We start from the raw sequence: 20,114 nt of genomic DNA, 5'->3' as shown, positions 1-20,114 counted from the left end.
ACCCCTTGGGGATGCAGGCAAGAATAGAGACCTGCAGCCCGTGGCCAAGGCAGGCAGCATGGACCGCTCTGTTGGGGAGGCATGGGAGAGACTGGACATGGAGATGGGACACTGGGTTGGGGTGGGAGGAAAGGGAGGGACACTGTACCCACACCTGACCAACAGATGTTCATGGAACGTGCTGCCGGATGGAGCCCACAGGAGGGTCATGCTTACCAAGGACAGTGCTGAAGTCTGTCCGAGGTTGCTGCCTGCTCAGGGCACTGAGAAATGCCGAAGACCCCACTCTCGGATCACATGGTGCCAAAATGTGGGGACCAGCAGCCCAAGCAGCCGTGTGTTCCCTCAGGCTCATAGAGTGACATGACAGCCCCAGGGGCCCCTTTCTTTCTGTGGGTGCTAGCCCCCCAGCCCTCCACTCTCACCACGTGCCTACCAGTCAAAACCCTAGTTCCAAACCAGCAGGCCTGTGTTCCCAGCTAAGTGCCCTGTGGGCCTACAGTTCATGCTGGCTGGGGAGTAGGAGGGTGAAGATTCACCCAGCTATGACACTATCCTCATGGATGATTCTCTACCCTCATCAAGTTTTTTAAAGATAAGGTACATGTATGTGCATGTATATGTGCACGTGACTGAGTGCAGGTGCCCTTGGAGTCCAGAGGCAAGCTCACACCCCTGAGGTTGGAAATCACAGACGAGTGCAAGTCAGCCTACCTGGGTGCTGAGATTCGAACTCGGTTCCTCTGCAAGAGCATTATATGTTCTTAACCTCAAAGCCATCTCCAGCCCCTTAATTTTATGGTGTGCAATTTATATGCGTAGTATGTACATGTGTGTGCACAAAGAACACGTAAAGGAAAAGCATGTCATGTCACGAGTGTGGAGATGAGATAACAACTTTGCGAAGTTGGTTACTCACTTCCCCTTTTAGGTTCTAAGGGGGGTTGAACTCAGGTTGCTAAATTTCACAGCAAGTGCCTTTATCTGCTGTGCCTATAATCCCAATTTAGGAGACTGAGGCAGGAGGGTTGCCACGAGTACGAGGCCAGTGTGGGTTAGAGACCACATCAGAAAAAGAAATCAACTGCCGTGGGAACCAGAAGAAATGAGGCAGACACACCCTTCCGGGGGGACTGGGATCAGCTTCGGAATGTGACAATTTATTTGGGGGTGAAAGAGGCCTCACCCCCTTTTCCTGGCATCGATACAATATTGAAGAGCAGCAAGAACGAAACGAACGAGACAGAGTGATCAGCACGAGCCCGCCCTCCCCCTGCCCAGAATCTACCGAACACCACATCCAAAAGAAGCTACCTTCCCCACCGGAAGTCCTCCCCGAGGGGCAGGGCAGGCTGGGCCCCACCCCTTCGTCCATACGGCCAGCTTTACCATATTCCTGCCATGAACCACTGGAGGCAAAGTTTACGCCAGCTGGGAGCTGGATGGTTGAACCACAGACAAGAAAGACACGTCATCCTTAAACAGCGGAGGAGAGAAAAGAGGACAGTGCCCGTCCCCCAATATAGAGCTATGTACGTATAATATATATATATATATATAGAATCCATTCGTTGCAGTTCATCAAATGAGCTTCTTAAAAATTAAAACAAAATTATAAGATACATATTTCTTTAGGCCTTTGTGTTTTTAAGTTAAAACCAACAAAAAGATGCCTGCTTCAGTCATTGGCACAAATGCCCAGCATATTTGACTCCTCCACCTGGCCTCTCCAGCCCTCTGGCTCACACCTGGCTGATTGCTCTACATACAGTGGGAGTGGAGTCCCGGGTCCCCCACCTAAACCAGGTGCCTCTTCTCCGTGGTGGCTGTCAGAAGGGGTGTGGAAACCCCACTCTAGGCTTTCTGGAACTGAGAAGCAGGACAGAACAAAACTAAAAACCCTTAATTTTTCTCTTTTTCCTTTAAAAAGTGATTCTTGAACCACAGAAAGCCCCCCGAGAGGCCACCTTAGCCCTAGTGCACAGGAACCCAAGAAGAGCTGACCAGACTGGGTTCCACCTTCCATTGAAGTGCAAAAACAAACAAAGGGGAAAAAAAGCCAAACAAACCAGAAAAGGGAAAGGGTGCGGCCTCTCAGGTCCCAGAGGCCTGAGGGTTGGCTAAGCCCACATCCTTGACTGACCCAGTTTCTGCCAGGTCCACTCTCTAGCTGAGGAAGTCCCCCTCTTTCCCTTCAAAGGCCAGGGTGGCCTGGGCTCTAAGCCCTCCGTTACTCCAGTGAAGTGGCTTAGCCTCCTCTGAAAGAGACAAACGCCTCCCATTCCACCCCTCCCACTGGAGCCAAGAGTGGCTTGACCAGAGGAGGAAGGAGGCTCACTTTGCTCCTTAGGGCTGCGGGCAGCTGGAGGCCCCAGAGTGCTTGTGCGGAGGCCTTGCTGCTCGGCCCAGCCCTTTCACAGAGGGACTGACCCCACTAAACAGGGATGGGGCCCAACCTTCCATCTCAAAACCCAGACCCTAGGGACTCGCCTACTCTCATTCCTGACCAGGGGTGGGAAGGGAGCATTTACAGGCATGACCATCGGGGGAGGGAGTCATTTCACGTACAAAAATAAAGCAAAACGCGACTGCAACTCTGCTTGGTAATTAGGAAAACAAAAAGCAGCAAGGGTGCAGGAGGGGACTGCAGTAGTAGGCGGATGGGGCAGGCTGTGCAGGGGTATGTGGAAGAAGGTCTAGGGCCTCACTCCAGGCTATCTGGCAGAGGGAAGAAGGGTCCTGCTCTCCAAGCAGCCCCATGACCTCCCCGCATCCATGCACCCTTGAGAGCCTTTGGCATGGGCTCAGAGCATGCACAGAGGGGGTGACCCCATCAGTGGCTTCCCCCAGCCTGTATCTCTTTCCCAACCAGGGCAACTCAAAGGTTCTGGGTCTTTAGGAGACTGTGGAGCTACTGGGAAACCACGTGTCCCAGCAAGCTGGTGAAAATTCAGCACAGTGAATCTAGTCCCCAAGAAATCCCACAACCCACCCTACCTGTCCCTGAGCTTCCTTGCTGGTTCCCTGGGGACTGGCTATCACCCTTCCTTTCAAACAAGAACTGGAGTGGAAGTCTGTTCCTAGGTCACCAAAGAAGCCATGCCCTGCCTGCTGCAGGAAGAGGGCAGCCACGGCTATGTCCATGGTGCCTGCAACCCCAGGGGACCCACCAGCTAGCTCGGGCCCCCACCGTACCCCAACACGGCCACCTCACCTGTGCAATTCAACTGCGTGACTATGGGTCTCCCTTCGCCCCACACTCTTAGGAATCTCACAATAATTTTTTTTTCTATTTTCCTTTTCTTTGTTTTTTTTAACTTTTTAAAAAATTTTTTCCTTTTTTTTTTCATTTTTGCAAAACTAACTCTTTCACGTTCCTGTCATAAATCACCTCTGAAAACACCAACTTCTTTACAAAAAAGGTCACAAATGACACAGACTCTCAGGAAACACATTTCTATGGTCTCTGCAAACACCTGTAACTGGCACCCAGGTGGTGGCTCACCTGGGGAAAGGGGAGGGGGAAATCGCCTCTGGGGACAGAGGTGAAATACCAGCCCTTATTTGGGGGAAAAAGCCAATTGGCACTTGGACGGTATCGGGGTTAACACAGGACAAGCTGGGGACCTGGACTGTGGCCCCCTCAACCCTGTGAGGACCCCTGTTTCATACCCTGGGGCCAGGAGGGCTGGGGCTGTGCTGCAGACCCTGGCAGGGGTGGGAAGGAAGAACGTCTTCCCCTAAGACCAGAATTCTCGTCCTCGGGTCAGCTAGTTCTGCCTCTTACCACGCTCTGAGCATGGACCGAGGACCGTGTACACCAGGAGCCAGCTCAGGCTACACCAAGGAACATAACACTCCACACTCAAGTGCATTCCAGGCGGTGGTGTCCCTAGTGCTGCCTAGGGACAGGCACCCGCCATCTCCCCTCTGACCTGCCCTGAAACTGGGGCTTGGTCTCTGCCATTGGCATGGACGCCTCGGTTCCCTAGCAGCAGAGGGCAACCGAAGCTGCCCAAGGCACCCAAAGTCTTCCCACAGGCTAGACTGCCAGGAAGCTCAGCAGCTAAAAGCAAACCAGAGGGGTGGGAGAAACCGAAGACCCCTGGGAGGTCCCTAGGCGTCTCCTTACCTCCATCATCTGCAGCAGGAGAGGCTGGAGCTGGGCCCTCCCCATCACAGTCCCCAAGCTATGTTTGCAGTGTGAAGGTCTTGCCTCCCAAGCTGACCATCCCAAGAAAGGGCCTGAGGGTTCCATGTCCCCCAGGAACCTGGAATTGGAGGAGAGGCCTGTGGCTTCCACGACAAACCATACAGACCGGACTGTGCCAGGCCTGGCTAAGGCAAGGGAGGCCACGCTTTCAGAGACCCTGTTCTGAGGAACCATAAAGGGCGTTGCGGGAAAGCCTGAAGCCCTGCACCCAACACACACACAGGATCCACGCGAGAACAAGCCAAGGGGCAAACACGCATGCACAGCCAGAAGTCTCCACGGCAGGTTCTTACAGCACCTTTGGTAGAAAACGGAGGGGGCTTTAAGATGCCCAGAGGCTGCGGCAGGGTGCTACATCTGCCAGCCCCTCCACCTTCAAAGGGGGTTTTGGATAGACACAGGGTGTTTGGGGCACAAGATCTGTGTGGGCCTGGTCCTGATGTAGGCAAGCAGGGAAGGAGACCTCTGGCCCAGCTTCTGCCACCCTCGGCGGTGTTGAGAGAGGGCCCATTTTGGCCTCATCCTTCACTCAGTCCCAGGTGGCACTAAGAAACTGTACCCACCCTAGGTGGAATCTCCTAGGGGCCCTGAAGCCACTGAGATAGCACCGAGACCAGACACTGCACACAGAGCAAGAAGCAAGCTAGGAGAGGCAGGGTGGGGTGTGGGTAGGACAGGTGAACCCCAAGTTCTTGGGCTTCCTCAGAAGCCACCTACTGGGTCCCACCTGCACAATCAGGGACAGAGCTGGGGACACCAGGGAGCATTTCTTCCTTCCTCTGCCCTACCAGGGCCCTACCCATGTGCAGGACTACCCAGCCCCATCCCTGGGTCAACACCGAGCCATTTGAGGCAAGCAAAGCACAGGCAGACGGGTCTAAGGGCAGGGACAGGGTGGGAGCACAAGATTGACTCCAGGAAGGAGGACCCCCCCCCCCAAAGCCTCCCTCCTCGGGGAAGCCCCTCACTTGCTTGGCCCAGTGCCACCACCACCCCCTGCAGCACCTGCCACCCCAGCAGCCACCTTCTCAAAATCCTCAGGGCTGCAGAATTCCTTGATGGTCACGGTCAGGAGGTTGCTGGTGACATCTGTGACGACTACATTGGAGCATGGTGACATCTCAGGGCGCCAGTCCCCAGCCTCGGGCTCGGAGGAGCTGGCACCTGTGGGCTCCAGGGCTGTGTGGAGGGCCTGGCCCGCAGCAGCAGTGACATCAGGAGGGGCCCTCTGGCCCGTGACAGCAGCCTCAGGAGGGATGGACAGATCGAGCACCTCTGGCTCTCGCCAGTTGGAAGCAGATCGGCTCATGGTCTCGGGGAGTAGCTTGGGTGGTGCATCGTCTGGGTCAGAGGACTGCAGTGTGGGTGAGGGGCAGCCGGAAGAGCTGGAGCTGTGTGCGTCGTAGGGGGCAGCTGCTGGGGTGGCCAGGAGCAGCCCAGGACCAGAGGAGGTCACTTCGGCTTTGCCCGCAGTAGAGGGCGCCAGAGGGGCGGGAGGGGGCTTGTACAGCGCAAAGGAGCCAAACTTCATGTGGCGGATCTGGGTGCGCAGCATGCTTTCGCTGAACTTCTTGCTCTTCCCAATGACCCGGTTCCGCGATGGGACTTTGGGGCGGGCAAGCGTCCCTGCACCCTGTGCAGTGTTGCTTCCTCCCGGACCCTTGTCAATCACCTTCAGATTCAGGATGATGCGGTTCCGCTTGGGCTCCCGGGGCTTCACCTTGCGGTTGATGATGCGCACGGTCTCAGAAAAGGGAGAGATGGGTGGGCGCAGGCCAGGGCTGCCCCCTTGTGGATCTGGTCGTGGCAGGGGGCGGCGGGACATGCGGTGGCAGCGGCGGATGTCTTTCTTTAGCCGGTGCACTGCGGCACTGGAGTGCAGCTTGGGTGAGGAGGCGCTGGCGCTCGGTTTGACGGAAAAATGCACATCGCTGATGCGGAGGGCCTCAGCCTGGGCCCGGGCCTGTGGGCAGAGGGGCGTGGGTGGGACTTCAAGACTTACAGCAAACCCTGAACACCCCTAAGCCAGATAGCCCTGAGTTCCGTCGGCATATATTCAGGAGACTACTCAGATCAGTGACTTATGACACTCCAGACAGGAAAGGGGGCGTGGCTCAGATGGCAGTGCTTGCCTAGCATGCATGGGGCGCTAGGTTCCCCAGCATAACATAAACCTGTCACCTGTCACGGCAGGGCACACCTGTAATTGGCAGGTAGATCAAAGATCAAGATTATCTTCAGCTATACAGTAAGTTTGAGGCTAACATAGGTCACATGATACTCATAAAAAATGTCATTACGTCTAGAGCTTGGTCTTTTTTACTACCACTAAGTGTGCATGTGGTGGTGGGGGGGAGCGGGGAGGGTTTGTTCCACAGGCCTCTCTTTGCTGACTCAGCAACCATGATGGGGCCCCTGTGAGGGAACCCGCTGGAAAGGATCCCAACCAAGCCTGGGACTCTTCCAATGGCTAATTCTTCATGACAGGAGTAGATCCTCCCAGCCCCATCCCTAACGTGATAGATGACCATCACCTCCAGAGAGGCCCTTGTCCCAGCCCACAGGCCCTCCTCTCTGCCCTCATCCTACCCACACCAGTGGATCCCAAAACTTATACCCAGAAGCCAGTATCAAGACAACTGATCAGAGACAAGAGTGAGCTCTGAAAAGCTGTAGGTTCAACAGCAGCTCAGCGGCTACCTCATGGGAACCCCAGCCCAGAAAGGCCCTTCAAGCCCTGGTTCTACCCCGAACCACCCCTTGCCAAAAGACTTAGAATGGACAACAGACACGGACTCTTCCTTGGCCAGCCCTTCCTTCACTGAGAATGATGAAGGCCAGCTGCTCAGGTCTAGGAATGACATCCCCCTCCAAGAGCTACTGCTGTCTCTGAAGACCCAGGCCACTGGGCAGGAGGTGGTGACTTTGTGCAGGGCGGGGTGGACAGCAGTGACCAGACCCCACCCAGATATGGAGAAAACCCCAACAGTTCCTGAGGCCAGGATGGGACACAGCCTGGGGACAGAGTAGGGAAGGAGAGAGCTCTGAGGTGGACAGACACTCCAGCTCCAGTGGAGCAGAGCACCTGCTCCCGCTGTGACTGCCTTAATCTAGCGGGGAGACTTTAGGAGCGGGAGGGGGGGGTGTGGGGGGGGGGAGGGTGTTCATTCCCTTGGTTAGTCTGTCAGGGTTCCCCGGAGGAATCTGTATTTGGGGGAGCTCTCCACGTCCAGGTCCCATACACTGGGTGCTTAATCAGTACAAAAAGACAACCTGTATACCCCAACAAGCTTAGACTGTCACCCGTCAGGGCTCTCGGGGCGTGAATACACCTTAAGGATAATCGGCTCTGCACCAAGGTTGGGCCTGTCAACACTCACTGACTGACACTAGGTGGCAGCACACAGGTGGGTACAGCTAGCTCCCAAGGCTCTTGAGTCAATTGAGTTGCACAGGGGCCCCTTACACCCTTTCCCAGTCACACCACCAAGGGAGTATAAGAATTATAAGAATCTCTTCAGAAATAAGGGTGTGGCCTTCACTCACTCTGCAGCCTCAACTCCCCGACCTTTTTTTTTTTTTAATGCGTATGTACACAGATGCCCACATTAGCCAGAAAGGGTCATTGGCTCTCTCCTGGAGACGGAGTTCCAGATATGTGGGGGTCTGTCCCTTGCTCACTCTTAGCTACTGAGCCATCTCTGCAGCCCCCACACTGACTGGCTGGGTGCTACAGAGGTCTAACGGTGGGTAACATGCTCTATGGAGCAGCAGAATGTGTGCAAACAGGGACCAAAGACAACCGTCTGCACACCTCATTCTCCTTTTGCATGCTATCCTAATGGGTCCTGCCATATGTTCTTCCTGTGGTCAGCATCAGAGCACCTGCTGGCCACACGTCTGGAGGCAGTCAGTACTCAGGACAAGCTAGGGTAGGACAACTATTGAAACAATCCTGTGGATGCCAGGCTTGTGAGAAACTAGTTCTCCCTTACGTATGCTTTCAAACTGTCTATAAACACCTCTTATTTAACAAGGCCTAAACAATATTGAATAAGGCACAATTCTTGGGCTGGAGAGATGGCTCAGAGGTTAAGAGCAATGGCGGTTCTTTCGGAGGACCTGGGTTCAGTTCCCAGAACCCACATGGCAGCTCATAATTGCCTGTAACTCCAGCTGAGTCTGAGGATCCTCTTCTGGCCTCCATGGGCACCAGGCATAAACATGGCACACAAACATACATGCCAACCCTTACATATTTAAAAAAAATATGTATTTTCCTCAGGTTGAGATTTTTTGACAGTAGGACCTGGGTCTGCCTAGTGAATTTCAAAACTCAGTACAGATAACGCAGTCACCGTACTGGGACAAGTGGCTCCAGGGTTTGGGATATACTACGGACAGCACCTAGACACTGCCGCCAGCTCTCTGTGGCAGTGGACAAATTCTTGGCCTGTTTTCTTCTCCCAGTGTGAAATAGGGGATGTGCCAGCGACCTCAAAACGGCTCCCATGTTGCTCAGTAAAGCTCCTGGCTGAAAACGCTGAGTGCATTTTGCTGAACTGCCTCCCGGTCACAAAGCAACAGGTCCAGCCCAAGCTACCTCTACATCCCTTCACAAACATCTCTCGATGTCCTGCTGCTTCCTCAATTCTGGATTAAGATGCTACCATAGGCAGCTCCACCCCCTGCACTAGCGACTCTCAGGCATGTCTCCCGTGTGTTCAACTTCACTCTTAAAACTATTTCCCTCTGTGAAATGAGGATAGCACTCCCAGCGCCACCGGGATGTTGAGGATATTAAAGGAGATACTCGAGCAGAGGACTCAGCGCTGTTGGGCCCCTAGGAAACCCAGAAACTACAACTTTTAAGAAAAAGGTATTTTGAGAATCGATACTGAAGCTCATTACCGCCATGGCCACTAGAGGGCGCGCCAGCTGCGCCGAGAGGCTGTCAACACAGCCCACCAGTCTTCCAGCTGCTCCGCCCACCCCTCCCTACCCGCAAGCATCAGGGTTAAGGTTGCTGCGTTACTGCCTGAAGACGATGCACCGCGATTGGTGGCGGGGAGTGAAATACAAAACTATAGAATTATGGAAACCATTTTTCCACTTTTGGTCTAAGGCTAACCCTAAGGCCCAGACCGTTGGATGGGGGTGCCGGCCGAGTCAGCGGGGCTGCTCCACCCCGCCCCCACTGAGCATTCAGTGCTTTGGACAAACTGGAGATTACGAGATTCTGCAGCTTGCAGTCTCTTCTCCAAGGAGCCCTTCCTATTCTTCTGGTGCCAAATTTGTTGGGAAGAAAACCTGGGGCATCCTTAGTCCTTTAGGGAAACTACGGTAGTTTTGTGAGGCCACCTGCAGCCTTGCCTTAAGTGTACAAAACGTCCTCTTGTTTTCTTCTTCCCAGGCTCTCTTCTTCCCTCATAAAAAATAAAACAAAACACCCCTAACTCTCCAAGATGGCTTCCTCTGAAGTTCTTTGCTCCCTCGCCAATGCAAACAGGCTGTTTCACCACGCCCCACCCCATCCTCACTGGAACCTCCAGAAATATCATGATTGGGGATCGACAGGCTCAGGACCTGAAAGCTGATATAGTCCAGGGTGTCTGATCAAACTCTAGCTGAAGTAATTTAAGATCAAATTCAAATTGGGCCCCCAAGTGTAAGGGGAAGGCACAGAATACGCTCTAAGAGAGGTGAGGGCAGGAAGGTGGGTGGCTTGCCTTGAGGCAGCCTATACCGACTAGGTCCAAGGCTCGAACACACAGTACAGGTCAGTGTGTTCAAGGCTGGAGGAGATGAAGGGTCTCGCTTAGCAGAAGAGCTTCCCTGGTCACCTCCTCTCGTGAGTATGCCCTGACCTGCCTCACCCACCCACTTCCTGGAGCCCACCCCCTACCCCCATCTCGGGTTTTATCCCTGATTATCCCACTTCCAGGCCCCTCTGGCTGCGGCCTGATGCCAGGGATTTTGTCAGGGACTCACAACCACCCTCTGCCCAGCTGGGGCCCCTCTGGAAAAGCCTCCCCGCCTAGGCAGCGGCGGAGCTGTCCCTCCCTTGCAGGCCCTGTGTTGCGCTCTGGCTGGGGGCCCAAGAGGGGGCTGCTGGGGGCTGGGCCAGATTACCTTTAGGAGGAAAGTTTTGGGTTTGGGTCCTCTCTTCTTGGGCCCATACAGCTCACGTTCCCTTTCCCTGCAGTCAAGAAACGCCAAAAAAAATATGAGTCCCTTCCCGGGCCCCACTCCCCGGCCCAGCCCGCTTTTCCCGCTTCCCTGCACGGCGCCCCACAGCGCCGGACAGCTTCTCCAACTCACTTCTGCTCGAAGGCTGCGATGAGCCTCGAATCCAGAATGTTCTCCTCTGGTTCCCAAGTGCTGTACCTGCCGAGTCACGCGTGCAGAAAAGCAAAATGAAAACCCAAGGGGCAGAGGCACACCTCGAGGACGCCCGCACGCACCCCCCACCCAAGGCCCGAGTGCCTTCTTGCCGCCTCCCCGGTCCCCACGCCACCGACCCCACAATACTCACTTGATTGCCCACCCCTTCCATTTCACCAGGTACTCGATACGTCCCTGAAAAACAGAAAGGGGAAAAAAATAGGGGGTGGGGGTGGGGAGGATGCAGGGAGGCGAGGAGGCGGCGGCGCAGGGGTGGCCGAGGGAGCCTGGCTAGCGGGACCGCTGCGCCCCGAGGGCCCGCGGGCTCCGACACGGCCGCGGGGGGCGCAGGGCAGTCCGGGCCGAGGGCTCACCTTGCGGATCCGGCGTTTAATGATGGATTCGGCCGCGAAGACCCGCTCGCCCACTGCAGACAGCTCCATCTTGCTCAGAGGCACCCACAGCCCATAATACTCCCTGCTCCCGCGGCCGGTGCTGCACCGCTCGCGCACGCGCCCCAGCGCTCAGGCCCCCGGCGGGCGGGCGCTCGGCGGGGCGCGTGCTCGCGTTCCAGCTGCGGGCCGTCACGTGACGCTCGGGGCCTGAGCTCTGTTGCCAGGACCTCCCCCTCCCCCGGGGCGGTTGCTAGGGAAAAATGAGCGCTCGCGGGGCGGGGGCGCGCGCTGGCTCTTAAAGGGGCCTATCCTCTCCGCCGCAGTCCTGGCAGGAGACCGATGGATGCGTGGCTGGTGCCAAACCGGGTGAGGTGCAGTGCATTTTTACTTTGTCCTGCTTCATCCTGAAGGACCAGGATCCCTGCCACCTCCTACCCTCCTTTTAACTCCCCATGCCGGAATTGCCAGGCCCTCGACAGAGAGATGCGATGAGTCCCCGAGTTTGCAGGCGCCGTGCATCCTCCTGCAGACGTTTGCAAATAGTTAAATATGATACAGCAGAAATGCATTCGCTGCAGCTTTGCCAGGCCTTGTGGGGGATTTCTTTAATACATCACTCCATCCATTATTTATGTATTCGTGGGAGTGTGGTTTTGTAACCGGTTCAGATGAGTTAAAACAAAAAGGCCACCGCAGGAAAGGGGGGCTGGGCTTGGAGCCGGAGGTGACCCAGGTCTGGGGAGACCGTGGTTTTGAGCAGCACCTGCAGGTAGACCTCGAGGGCAGTATGTTTGTAAAGCAAAGAGGGAGCGGTCTCAGAAGAGAACCGCTCGGCATCCCCGACTGAGTCCAAAACGGAATTTCTTTGGGTCACTCAGCAGAACCCTCCTTCTTGATCAAATTTGTTTTCGGATCCTCACACCACTATCCTACAGCCCACAGATGCGAGGATGACTCCGCCACTGAACTTAGGGAGGCGCAAGCGAGATCTGGAGCTGTCCCCCAAGGGCTTAGCCCGCCCCTGGAAATCCGCCTCGCGAAACCTTCCACTCCATTTGTTTTGAAATTATTTAATCTTATTTTCCATTAGGCTCATGGTCTTGTTCTTTGCAAAACAGAAATGTTAAACACATATGGATATGGAAGCGAAAGGTCAACAGTCCATAATCTGCATAAAACCATTAGGATCTTCTAGCCCCGTTCTTCCCCTAAACCCAGGCCTGCATGAATATGCACACACACATCACCTACGAGTAGAGTACAGGAATATACATTTGCTATATTTAAATGTTTACGCGCATAGGGTTGTATTATATACACTGTTCTGGGGTTACTTTCCTCCCTTCATGATATTAATTGAACAGTAAGACAGATTTTGCTCCATTCACTTGCTGTCTAGGGCTGGCCTGGGTGGGGGATGGTAAGGGTCAGGCTTGTCTCTTGATTCCATGATTGGCTTATTAGGAAGCGTGTGTACATGTCCCTGCTGTAATGCCATTTCTTGAACGTGCAAATCCACCATATGAAAATCTCAGCTTTTCGTCTCTGCACCAGTATATATATATATATATATATATATATATATATATATATATATATATTAGATAAACTGAAATCCTTCTGTCCCTGCTCAAGATATTTACACCACTGAGAAAGCGCTGGCATGTGAGCAAGCCCAAAGTGACCTTCACCTGAATAGAGAGCTGATGTCCTGGGGTGGTGTGGATGAACAGGTAGGCTGAATGTGTGGGTGTCAGTCCAGTCCTGAAGACTGAGGAGGCCCCATATTGGATCATTCAGCAGCCTTTGTGACCCCCTGTGAAAGCTGAAGAAAACAGGCGAGCCCAGTGAGAAAGGTGCCTACCACACATGCAAGGAGTTCCACCACGGAGAGGGGGGGGACGACACGACAGGAGCCTCATGTTGCCGCTCCGACAAGCAGCCCCAAATTCATCAGTTTAAGACGCAGAAATCTCAAGTCAATGTCACTGAGCTGAAGTCAAGGCTGAGGAGCTTAAAGAGACAGCCAGTTCCGGGCCTCAGCTGGCTTCTAGAAGCTGCTACCTCTTCTTGGTACGTGACTTTGTTACTCAACTCTTTAATACCTTCTGCTTCTTCAAAAGGACCCCGTGGTTATGCTGACCCAAGATACTCTCCCTGTGGTGCGGTCCTAATCTAATGACAGCTCTCCCTTTTCACACAGTCCATGGTCCCCTCTCGGGACCTTATTTTCTCTGTTTCACTTCTTTCTTCTTTGTATTTCTGTGTGTATACATGTGTGTCTTTGTGTGTGTGTGTCTGTCTGTGTCTCTCTCTGTGAGTTTGTGTACAAGCATATGGGTGCACACGCTTGTGAAAGCCAGAGATTGATATCAGGAGTTTTTCTTGGTCATTCTCCACCTTGTTTTTTGAGACAGAGTCTTTCAACTGAACCTGTAGCTAAAGGATTGGTTGGACTGGCTCACAAAACCCCAGAAATCCTCAGTGTCTGCCCCTACCCAGTGCTGAGATTACAGCCTGTTCCACAGTGCCTGGCTCTTTATGTGGGTGTTCTGAATTCAAATCTATGGCCAGCACTTTACAGACTAAGTCATCTTCCCAACCCCTCACCTTAGTTTTCAGTGGTTTCTAACACCTTTTGGTCATTGACTGCTCTGAGAATTGTTATGTCTTCATTCATTAAAAAAAAAAAAAAAAAAAAAAAAAAAAAAAACAAGGTCTTTATAGCTTCCCCACCTCTCCTAAGTCTGCCCCTTGGTTGTGGATGCCGAGAGAAGGTCATCTCATTCTGGAGGCAATGTCTCCTTCCCTTCTCACAACAGCTTGTGATGTTTTATTCAGTACCTCACAGACAGAACTCCTCTCCCAGCCTGTGTGAGCAAGCCTTAGAGGAATGGTCTCTTACTTCTGTGGTTCTCAGCCTTCCCGAGGCTGTGACCTAACACAGCTCCTTATGTGGCAGTGACCCCAACCATAAAATTGTTTTGTTGCTGCTTCATAACTGTAATTTTGCTACTGTTTTGAATCATAATGTAACTTTGATATGTGCCCCCAAAGGGCTCACAACCCGCAGGTTGAGACTCGATACCTGGAGCCCAAAGCCCATAAGTGTAGCTGTGAGGATTCAGAATGTATCCCCTCTCCTTCTGTTTGCTGACAGGCTCAGCTGAAGGTTTATTTTTTCCTGGTCTTGCCCAGGGTCATCACTGTGGTTACAAGGAGAAGCAAACTGCCACACTTCAGAGAGAGACAGTGCCAGGAAAGGGGCATGGCTTCTAGAAACAGAGGACTTCCATCCTACAATCCCTGGCAGTGAAATGTGTCAACAGCTCTGGCGCTTGTCATAGGGCCCTGAGTCTTCCAATGAGAACACAGCAATGCTGTCACCTTGATGGCAGTCTAGGAGACCAGAAGACACACTCGGGTTTGCTGACCTGTAGGTGTAGCTACAATAAGCTGGTATTGTGTTCACTACTAAGTTAGGCACTCAAGGATGGGACAATAGACTCCGCCTCTGGATGGGAGAAACCACAGTCATACAGTCATGTAGATGGAGCGGCGGGGCTGCGTCCCGCCACCTGGCTAGCTTTATACCCGAAATAATTACACGGAAACTGTATTCATTTAAACATTGCCTGGCCCATTAGTTTCAGCCTCTTATTTGTTAATTCTCACATCTTCCTTTAACCCATATTTAGTAATCTGTGTAGCACCACGAGGTGGTGGCTTACCAGGAGAGATCTTAAACTGTGTCTGTCTTGGAGAGGAGAAGCATGGCGACTGACTATGGCGACTGCCTGAAGCGTCTGCCTCACTGCCTTCTACCCAGCATTCTGTTCACTCAGCCTACCTAATTTTCTGTCCTATTAAAGGGCCAAGGCAGTTTCTTTATTAACCAATGAAATTAACACATAGACACTCCTCCATCACAGTCACATTGTGAAGGGGACACCGGTGGTTTGAATGTGAATAGCCCTCCATAGACTCATATATTTGAATGCTTAGTCTCTAGTTGGTGGATTAGGAGGTGTGGCCTTGTTGGAGGAGGTGTGTCAGTGGGCGTAGGCTTTGAAGCTGGTACCAGGCACTTCTCTCTCTGCCTCTCTGTGGGTAAGATGTAAACCCTCACTACTGCTCCAGCACCATGCCTGCCTGCCTGCCACGGTGACCAGGGACTCGCCCTCTGAAAATGTATTAAATGCTTTCTTTAATAAGTTGCCTTGGTTATAGTGTCAAGGCCTAGGTCTCTTCACAGCAAGAGAACAGGGACTAAGACAGGGACTCGGGGTTATTATAACAACAAAACAATATATAAATATTAACAATAATAACCAAAAAGTAGGGGGGCATAGCTCCTGTTAAAACTAATAAGGTCTCTGGGGGTAGGTGCTCCTTGCAATGCAGTATTTTGGGGACACTTCCTCTGTGATCTCCAGATACTGATGCTGCATCCGCAGCCTTTGGCACATGTAAGTGCTCTGCTACGCAAGTGAGGGAACCCATGTGTGGAGACCCCATGTGGGGAGGTGGAAGGGGCATCCGGGGTAGGGAAGGTGGGAGGGGCTTTATCTGGTGTTGCCACGTCAGTCCATAGTGGCAGAAGCCCTCAGATGGATGACTTTGAGCAAGGTCAAATCGGAAAGATGATCTGGGGACCTGCAAGACGGTCCAGCAGGTGGACTGTGGCCAGCACAGCACCGGAAGTGCTAGGCGTCAAGTCTGACACCCAGAGTTTGGTCCCCAGGACCCAATGGCAGAAGGAGAGAACTGACTTCCATGATGTGTCTTCTGACCTCCACATGAAAGGCACGGCACATGTGCACACAGAAAAATAACCAAGTAAATGTTTTTAAAATTAAGAAAGAGGGGGGCTGGAGAGATGGCTCAGTGGTTAAGAGCACTAATTGCTCTTCCAGAGGTCCTGAGTTCAGTTCCCAGCAACCACATGGTGGCTCAAAACCATCTGTAATAGAATCTAGTGCCCTCTTCTGGCTTGCAGAGCACTCATACATCAATATAAGTAAATAAATTTTTTAAAAAAAATTTAAAAAAGCAGGGCAGTGGTTGCACATGCCTTTAATCCAAGCACTTGGGAGGCAGAGGCAGGCAGATCTCTGTGAGTTTGAGGACAGCCTGGGCTACAGAGTTGATTTCCAGGACAGGCTATCAAGCTACACAGAGAAACCAGAGAGAGAGAGAGAGAGAGAGAGAGAGAGAGAGAGAGAGAGAGAGGAAAAAGAAAAAAGACAAAGAAAAAGAAAGAAGACAGGGGAAAAAAGAATCTATATCTCTCCAGGACCTATGGAAGGTTTGTTCCATGGCAAGTTCATCACTGAGTAAGATGTTCCCTCCTAGTGACAGAAAGCAGAGTCTTGCGCTTTGGAAACTGCAAGCCATGGGTCCTACATTTAAAATGAGGTCTTGGGGCTACGACATGGGCTGTGACCCAGTGGGTCAACTCAGCGGAGCTGGCTACTCTGCCCTTATCACCCCCACTGCAAACTGGAAGGTGCTGTGCTTCCGATCTGCCTGTTGGCTACACAGTGCTGTGGCTCACCCAGTCCTTGTTCAAGCAGTGCACAGCCCTAACTGGGTCCTCCACCGGCCTCGCTCCTGGATTATTCATCAGTATTGTTCCCACCAGTTATCACTGGCTCAAGACTGCAGCAAAGGAATGCTAAATTCCTTCTTCTGTCTTTGTGAGCTTTATTATGCTGGGTGTGGCCTTTGGAGGAGGGCAATGGGGACTGAGAAGCACCAGCAAGAGGTGGGGGAAGGGTTGGAGGGGGAAGGGGTTTAAAATGATCCAGGGCATCTGGGCAGGGCACTCTCGTTCCGATGCAGCAGTGAGACATACCATGCATCTTTTTAAAAATTATTCTATTTTAGCCAGGCAATGTTGGCACATACCTCTAATCCCAGCACTTAGGAGGCAGAGGCTGACAGATCTCTTCTGAGTTCAAGGCCAGTCTGATCTACACAATGAGTTCCAGGACAGGCTCCAAAGCTACACAGGAAGCCCTGTCTCAAAAAAACAACAAAAAAAATATGTATATGGGTGTTTTACCTGCATGTATGTCTGTGTACCATCTGTATGCCTGTTGTATGCAGAGACCAGAAGATGGTATTGGATCCTTTAGGATTAGAGCTACAGATGGTTGTGAGCTGCCATTTGGACGTGAGGAATTGAACCTGGGTCCTCTGGAAGAGCAGCCAATGAATGCTCTTAACCACTGGGTCATCTGGAGGGGTGCTGGAGAGCACCTCAGCTCATGCATCTTCATGGGCTCTGCAGATGCCAAACTGGTACTCACCCCAGGCCCTTGACAAGTAAGTGCTCTTCCCACTATTGGCTGAGTGAGACACCATGAACATTGCCTTCAGATGGATGCATGGCTTTGAGATTATAATATAATTACATCATTTCATCTCTCTCACCCCACCCTTCAACTCCTCCCTGTTTCCTTTCAAATTCTTGAATATTTTGTTAATGTTTGTGTGTGTGTGTGTGTGTGTGTGTGTGTGTGTGTATACATGTGTATTCCTAAATATACACATACAACTTGCCTGGTCTACCTATGTTACCCATCTGTATGTTTTCAGGGCTGACTGTTATGGTTTAGTGGCAGGCAGTGGGCAGTGGGTCCTGAGACCACGGCAGGCCATGAAAGCAGCTGGGTCCCAGGCAGGGAGCCCCCGAGTAGCCTGTGGGCCATGAGGGCCAGCATGTCCTAGGCTCAGAGCCACATGATCGGTGAAAGACTGAGATGGATAGGCACGCCATGCAGAGTGAGGTTGGATATTTATTTAATGGGTTATGGAAGGGAAAGGGGGGAAGGGGGAAGGGGAGAAGGGAGAAGAGCAGAGAGGCAATGAGAAAGAGAAAGGGATGGGGGGAAGATCAAGGCAGCAGCTACCTCTTTTGGAGAGAGACTGAAAGGAGGAGAGCTCAGGTCAGAAGCAGAAGGAAGATCTGCCTGCCTAGGTCCTTGGGGGGGGGGGGGGCTTGTCTCTTAAAGGGACAGAACAGATCATTACATTCCCATCTCTTTTTTATAATAAAAAGGCAGGAGGTTAGGCACAACAGATTAAAGAAATTGGAGTGGCAGATTCTCGACTGCTTCCTGCTTATTTGTGGGCATCATCTTGGGGGGAACCTGAGAAAGCTGAGTGCTGGTCATATCCTGGCATAGCTGGTCTCTTTGTTCCTGTCTGGTGTTTGTGGTATGGAAATGTCTGGTGTCTCTTACACCTGTTTAAGGCATTGGGAGAACAGAGGAAAAAGTTAAGTTTAGGGAAAAAAATTTTAGGACCAGGGAATTGAGAGGGGTGTGTCTGACCTGTTTAAGATGCATCCTTCAATTTGGCTCTCTGGAACTCACAAGAATTTTTGGGGGGTTGTGAAAATTTAAACAGCAGCGTATGTATATCAGAATGACTCTGGCAGATATTTTTGCATAATGAAAAGTATCTTTAAGACTATAAAAGGCAGCATGAGAGAGAATTTTGATAACTCGTATTTGTTCTCACACTTTTATAACTTTCAGGTACATACCTTAATAAATCGTATTTGTATTTTACTGAAATTTGTTTGGTGAGGCTATCCTTTAAAACCAGCAAAACCTGAGGGCCAGCAGGTCTTATGCAGGGAGCTGCATGGTGGGTGGGAGACTGAGAGCAGCAAGTCCCTAAAACTGCTGCAGGTCCCCGAGTGGTGACAGTGGGCACCACCACTGTGGGTCATGAGGCAGGAAGCCCCTGGCAGGGAGCCATGAGGCAGGTGAGAGACCTCAGCGGGGCAGCCAGTCCCATGAGGAGCCTCAGCCAGCAACTATAGTGTGTGAGAGACCAAGATGCATAGGCACGCCATGCAGTGTGAAGTTGGATATTTATTTAGTGGGTTATGGAAGTGGAGAACAGGAGAAGGGGGAAAAGCGGGGGGGGGGGAAGCAATGGAGGGGGAGTGGGTGGGGCTTGTCTCTTAAAGGGACAGGACAGGGGGCTGGAGAGATGGCTCAGCAGTTAAGAGCACTGCCTGCTCTTCCAAAGGTCCTGAGTTCAATTCCCAGCAACCACCTGGTGGCTCACAGCCATCTGTAATGAGATCTGGTGCCCTCTTCTAGCCTGCAGGCATACATGCAGACAGAATACTGAGAATACTGTACATATAATAAATAAATAAATCTTTTAAAAAAGGGACAGGACAGACCATTCCACTGACCATTTGACATTGGATAACCGTGTGCTCCTCCCTGGCGGAAACTATTTCTCCACTGGGCATTCCTTTGCTGCCTGCAGTTCTTTGCCTGTGAACCCATGAGCGCCCATCACCACATTCTCACATCTGTTGGTGCAGTCCTTGTTCAGCTCCCCTTTAGGCAGCCATAGTGGTGGGACTCCCTGGGTGCAGCAACTGACATTTCTAGGAGCTAAAGTTTCACACGCTGCCTTCACTCTCGTAGTCTTTTTTTCAAGTGTTACCACTTTTTTCTTTTCCTTTATTTGAAATATTATTATTGCTCTGTGTGTATGTGTGTGTATATGCGTGGACACATGGGTGCCATCGCGCCCTTGAGGAGGTCAGGGGTCAACTTCCGAGAGGCTGGTCTCCCTCTCCACCTTGCTGAAGCGAGGTCTCTTTTATTTCTGCTTCTATACTTCTGTTCAAAGTAGCTGGCTCTCCAGCTTCCAGAAGATTCTATCTCATCTCTGCTCCCTGGCAGTCTCTGTCCCCTTTCTTTACTATATTCCCTTCCTAACCCTTCCCACATTTAATTCTAACTCCTTCACCAGGCCCCAAGCTCCCAGGCAGGGACTTTGCCTTCTTGGTGCCCCCTTCATCAGCACAGAACACAGCAAGTGGTGAGCTCATATTTGTTGGCTGTGTGCATGGGTCACCTAGGAGTTTTAGGAGCCGGTCAAAACCTCGCTGTAAACCCCCTCCTCTCTGCTCTGGACTCTGGAAGTGCAGAGTGGAAAGATGCCGATGGGTGGGAGACTAAGGGGCACCCAGCTGTGAAGCATGGAGCTGGCATCTCCTCTGAGCCTCGGTTTCCCTTCTCTGTACCTTCGAGAGTCTCTCCTGTCTTGTAGAACTGTGGTAAGGGTACGGCATTCGGCTT

At 52.2% G+C, this 20,114-nt stretch overlaps 1 protein-coding gene across 1 annotated transcript; it reads right to left on the bottom strand.

Annotated features, from left to right (window-relative positions):
* Positions 1-1,498: 1,498 nt before the first annotated feature.
* Cbx6 (chromobox 6) lies at positions 1,499-11,105 on the bottom strand. The gene is made up of 5 exons (XM_038342230.2): positions 10,972-11,105; positions 10,749-10,792; positions 10,535-10,600; positions 10,346-10,412; positions 1,499-6,176 (listed from the first exon to the last, which is right to left on the bottom strand). The coding sequence occupies exons 1-5, from the start codon at positions 11,038-11,040 to the stop codon at positions 5,178-5,180; spliced, it is 1,245 nt and encodes a 414-aa protein (XP_038198158.1). The 5' UTR covers positions 11,041-11,105; the 3' UTR covers positions 1,499-5,177.
* Between the last annotated feature and the right edge of the window lie 9,009 nt (positions 11,106-20,114).

The sequence above is a fragment of the Arvicola amphibius genome, chromosome 9 (genome assembly GCF_903992535.2).
Source record: "Arvicola amphibius chromosome 9, mArvAmp1.2, whole genome shotgun sequence".
Classification (NCBI taxonomy): domain Eukaryota; kingdom Metazoa; phylum Chordata; class Mammalia; order Rodentia; family Cricetidae; genus Arvicola; species Arvicola amphibius.
This window is presented reverse-complemented; position numbering and strand designations above follow the sequence as displayed.

Coding starts and splice junctions, on each gene's coding strand:
- Cbx6 (XM_038342230.2), bottom strand. CDS start 11,040: ATGGAGCTGTCTGCAGTGGGCGAGCGGGTCTTCGCGGCCGAATCCATC. Junction 10,793..10,971: donor TTAAACGCCGGATCCGCAAG/GTGAGCCCTCGG, acceptor TCTGTTTTTCAG/GGACGTATCGAGTACCTGGT. Junction 6,177..10,345: donor CCAAAACTTTCCTCCTAAAG/GTAATCTGGCCC, acceptor CTCTGCCCACAG/GCCCGGGCCCAGGCTGAGGC.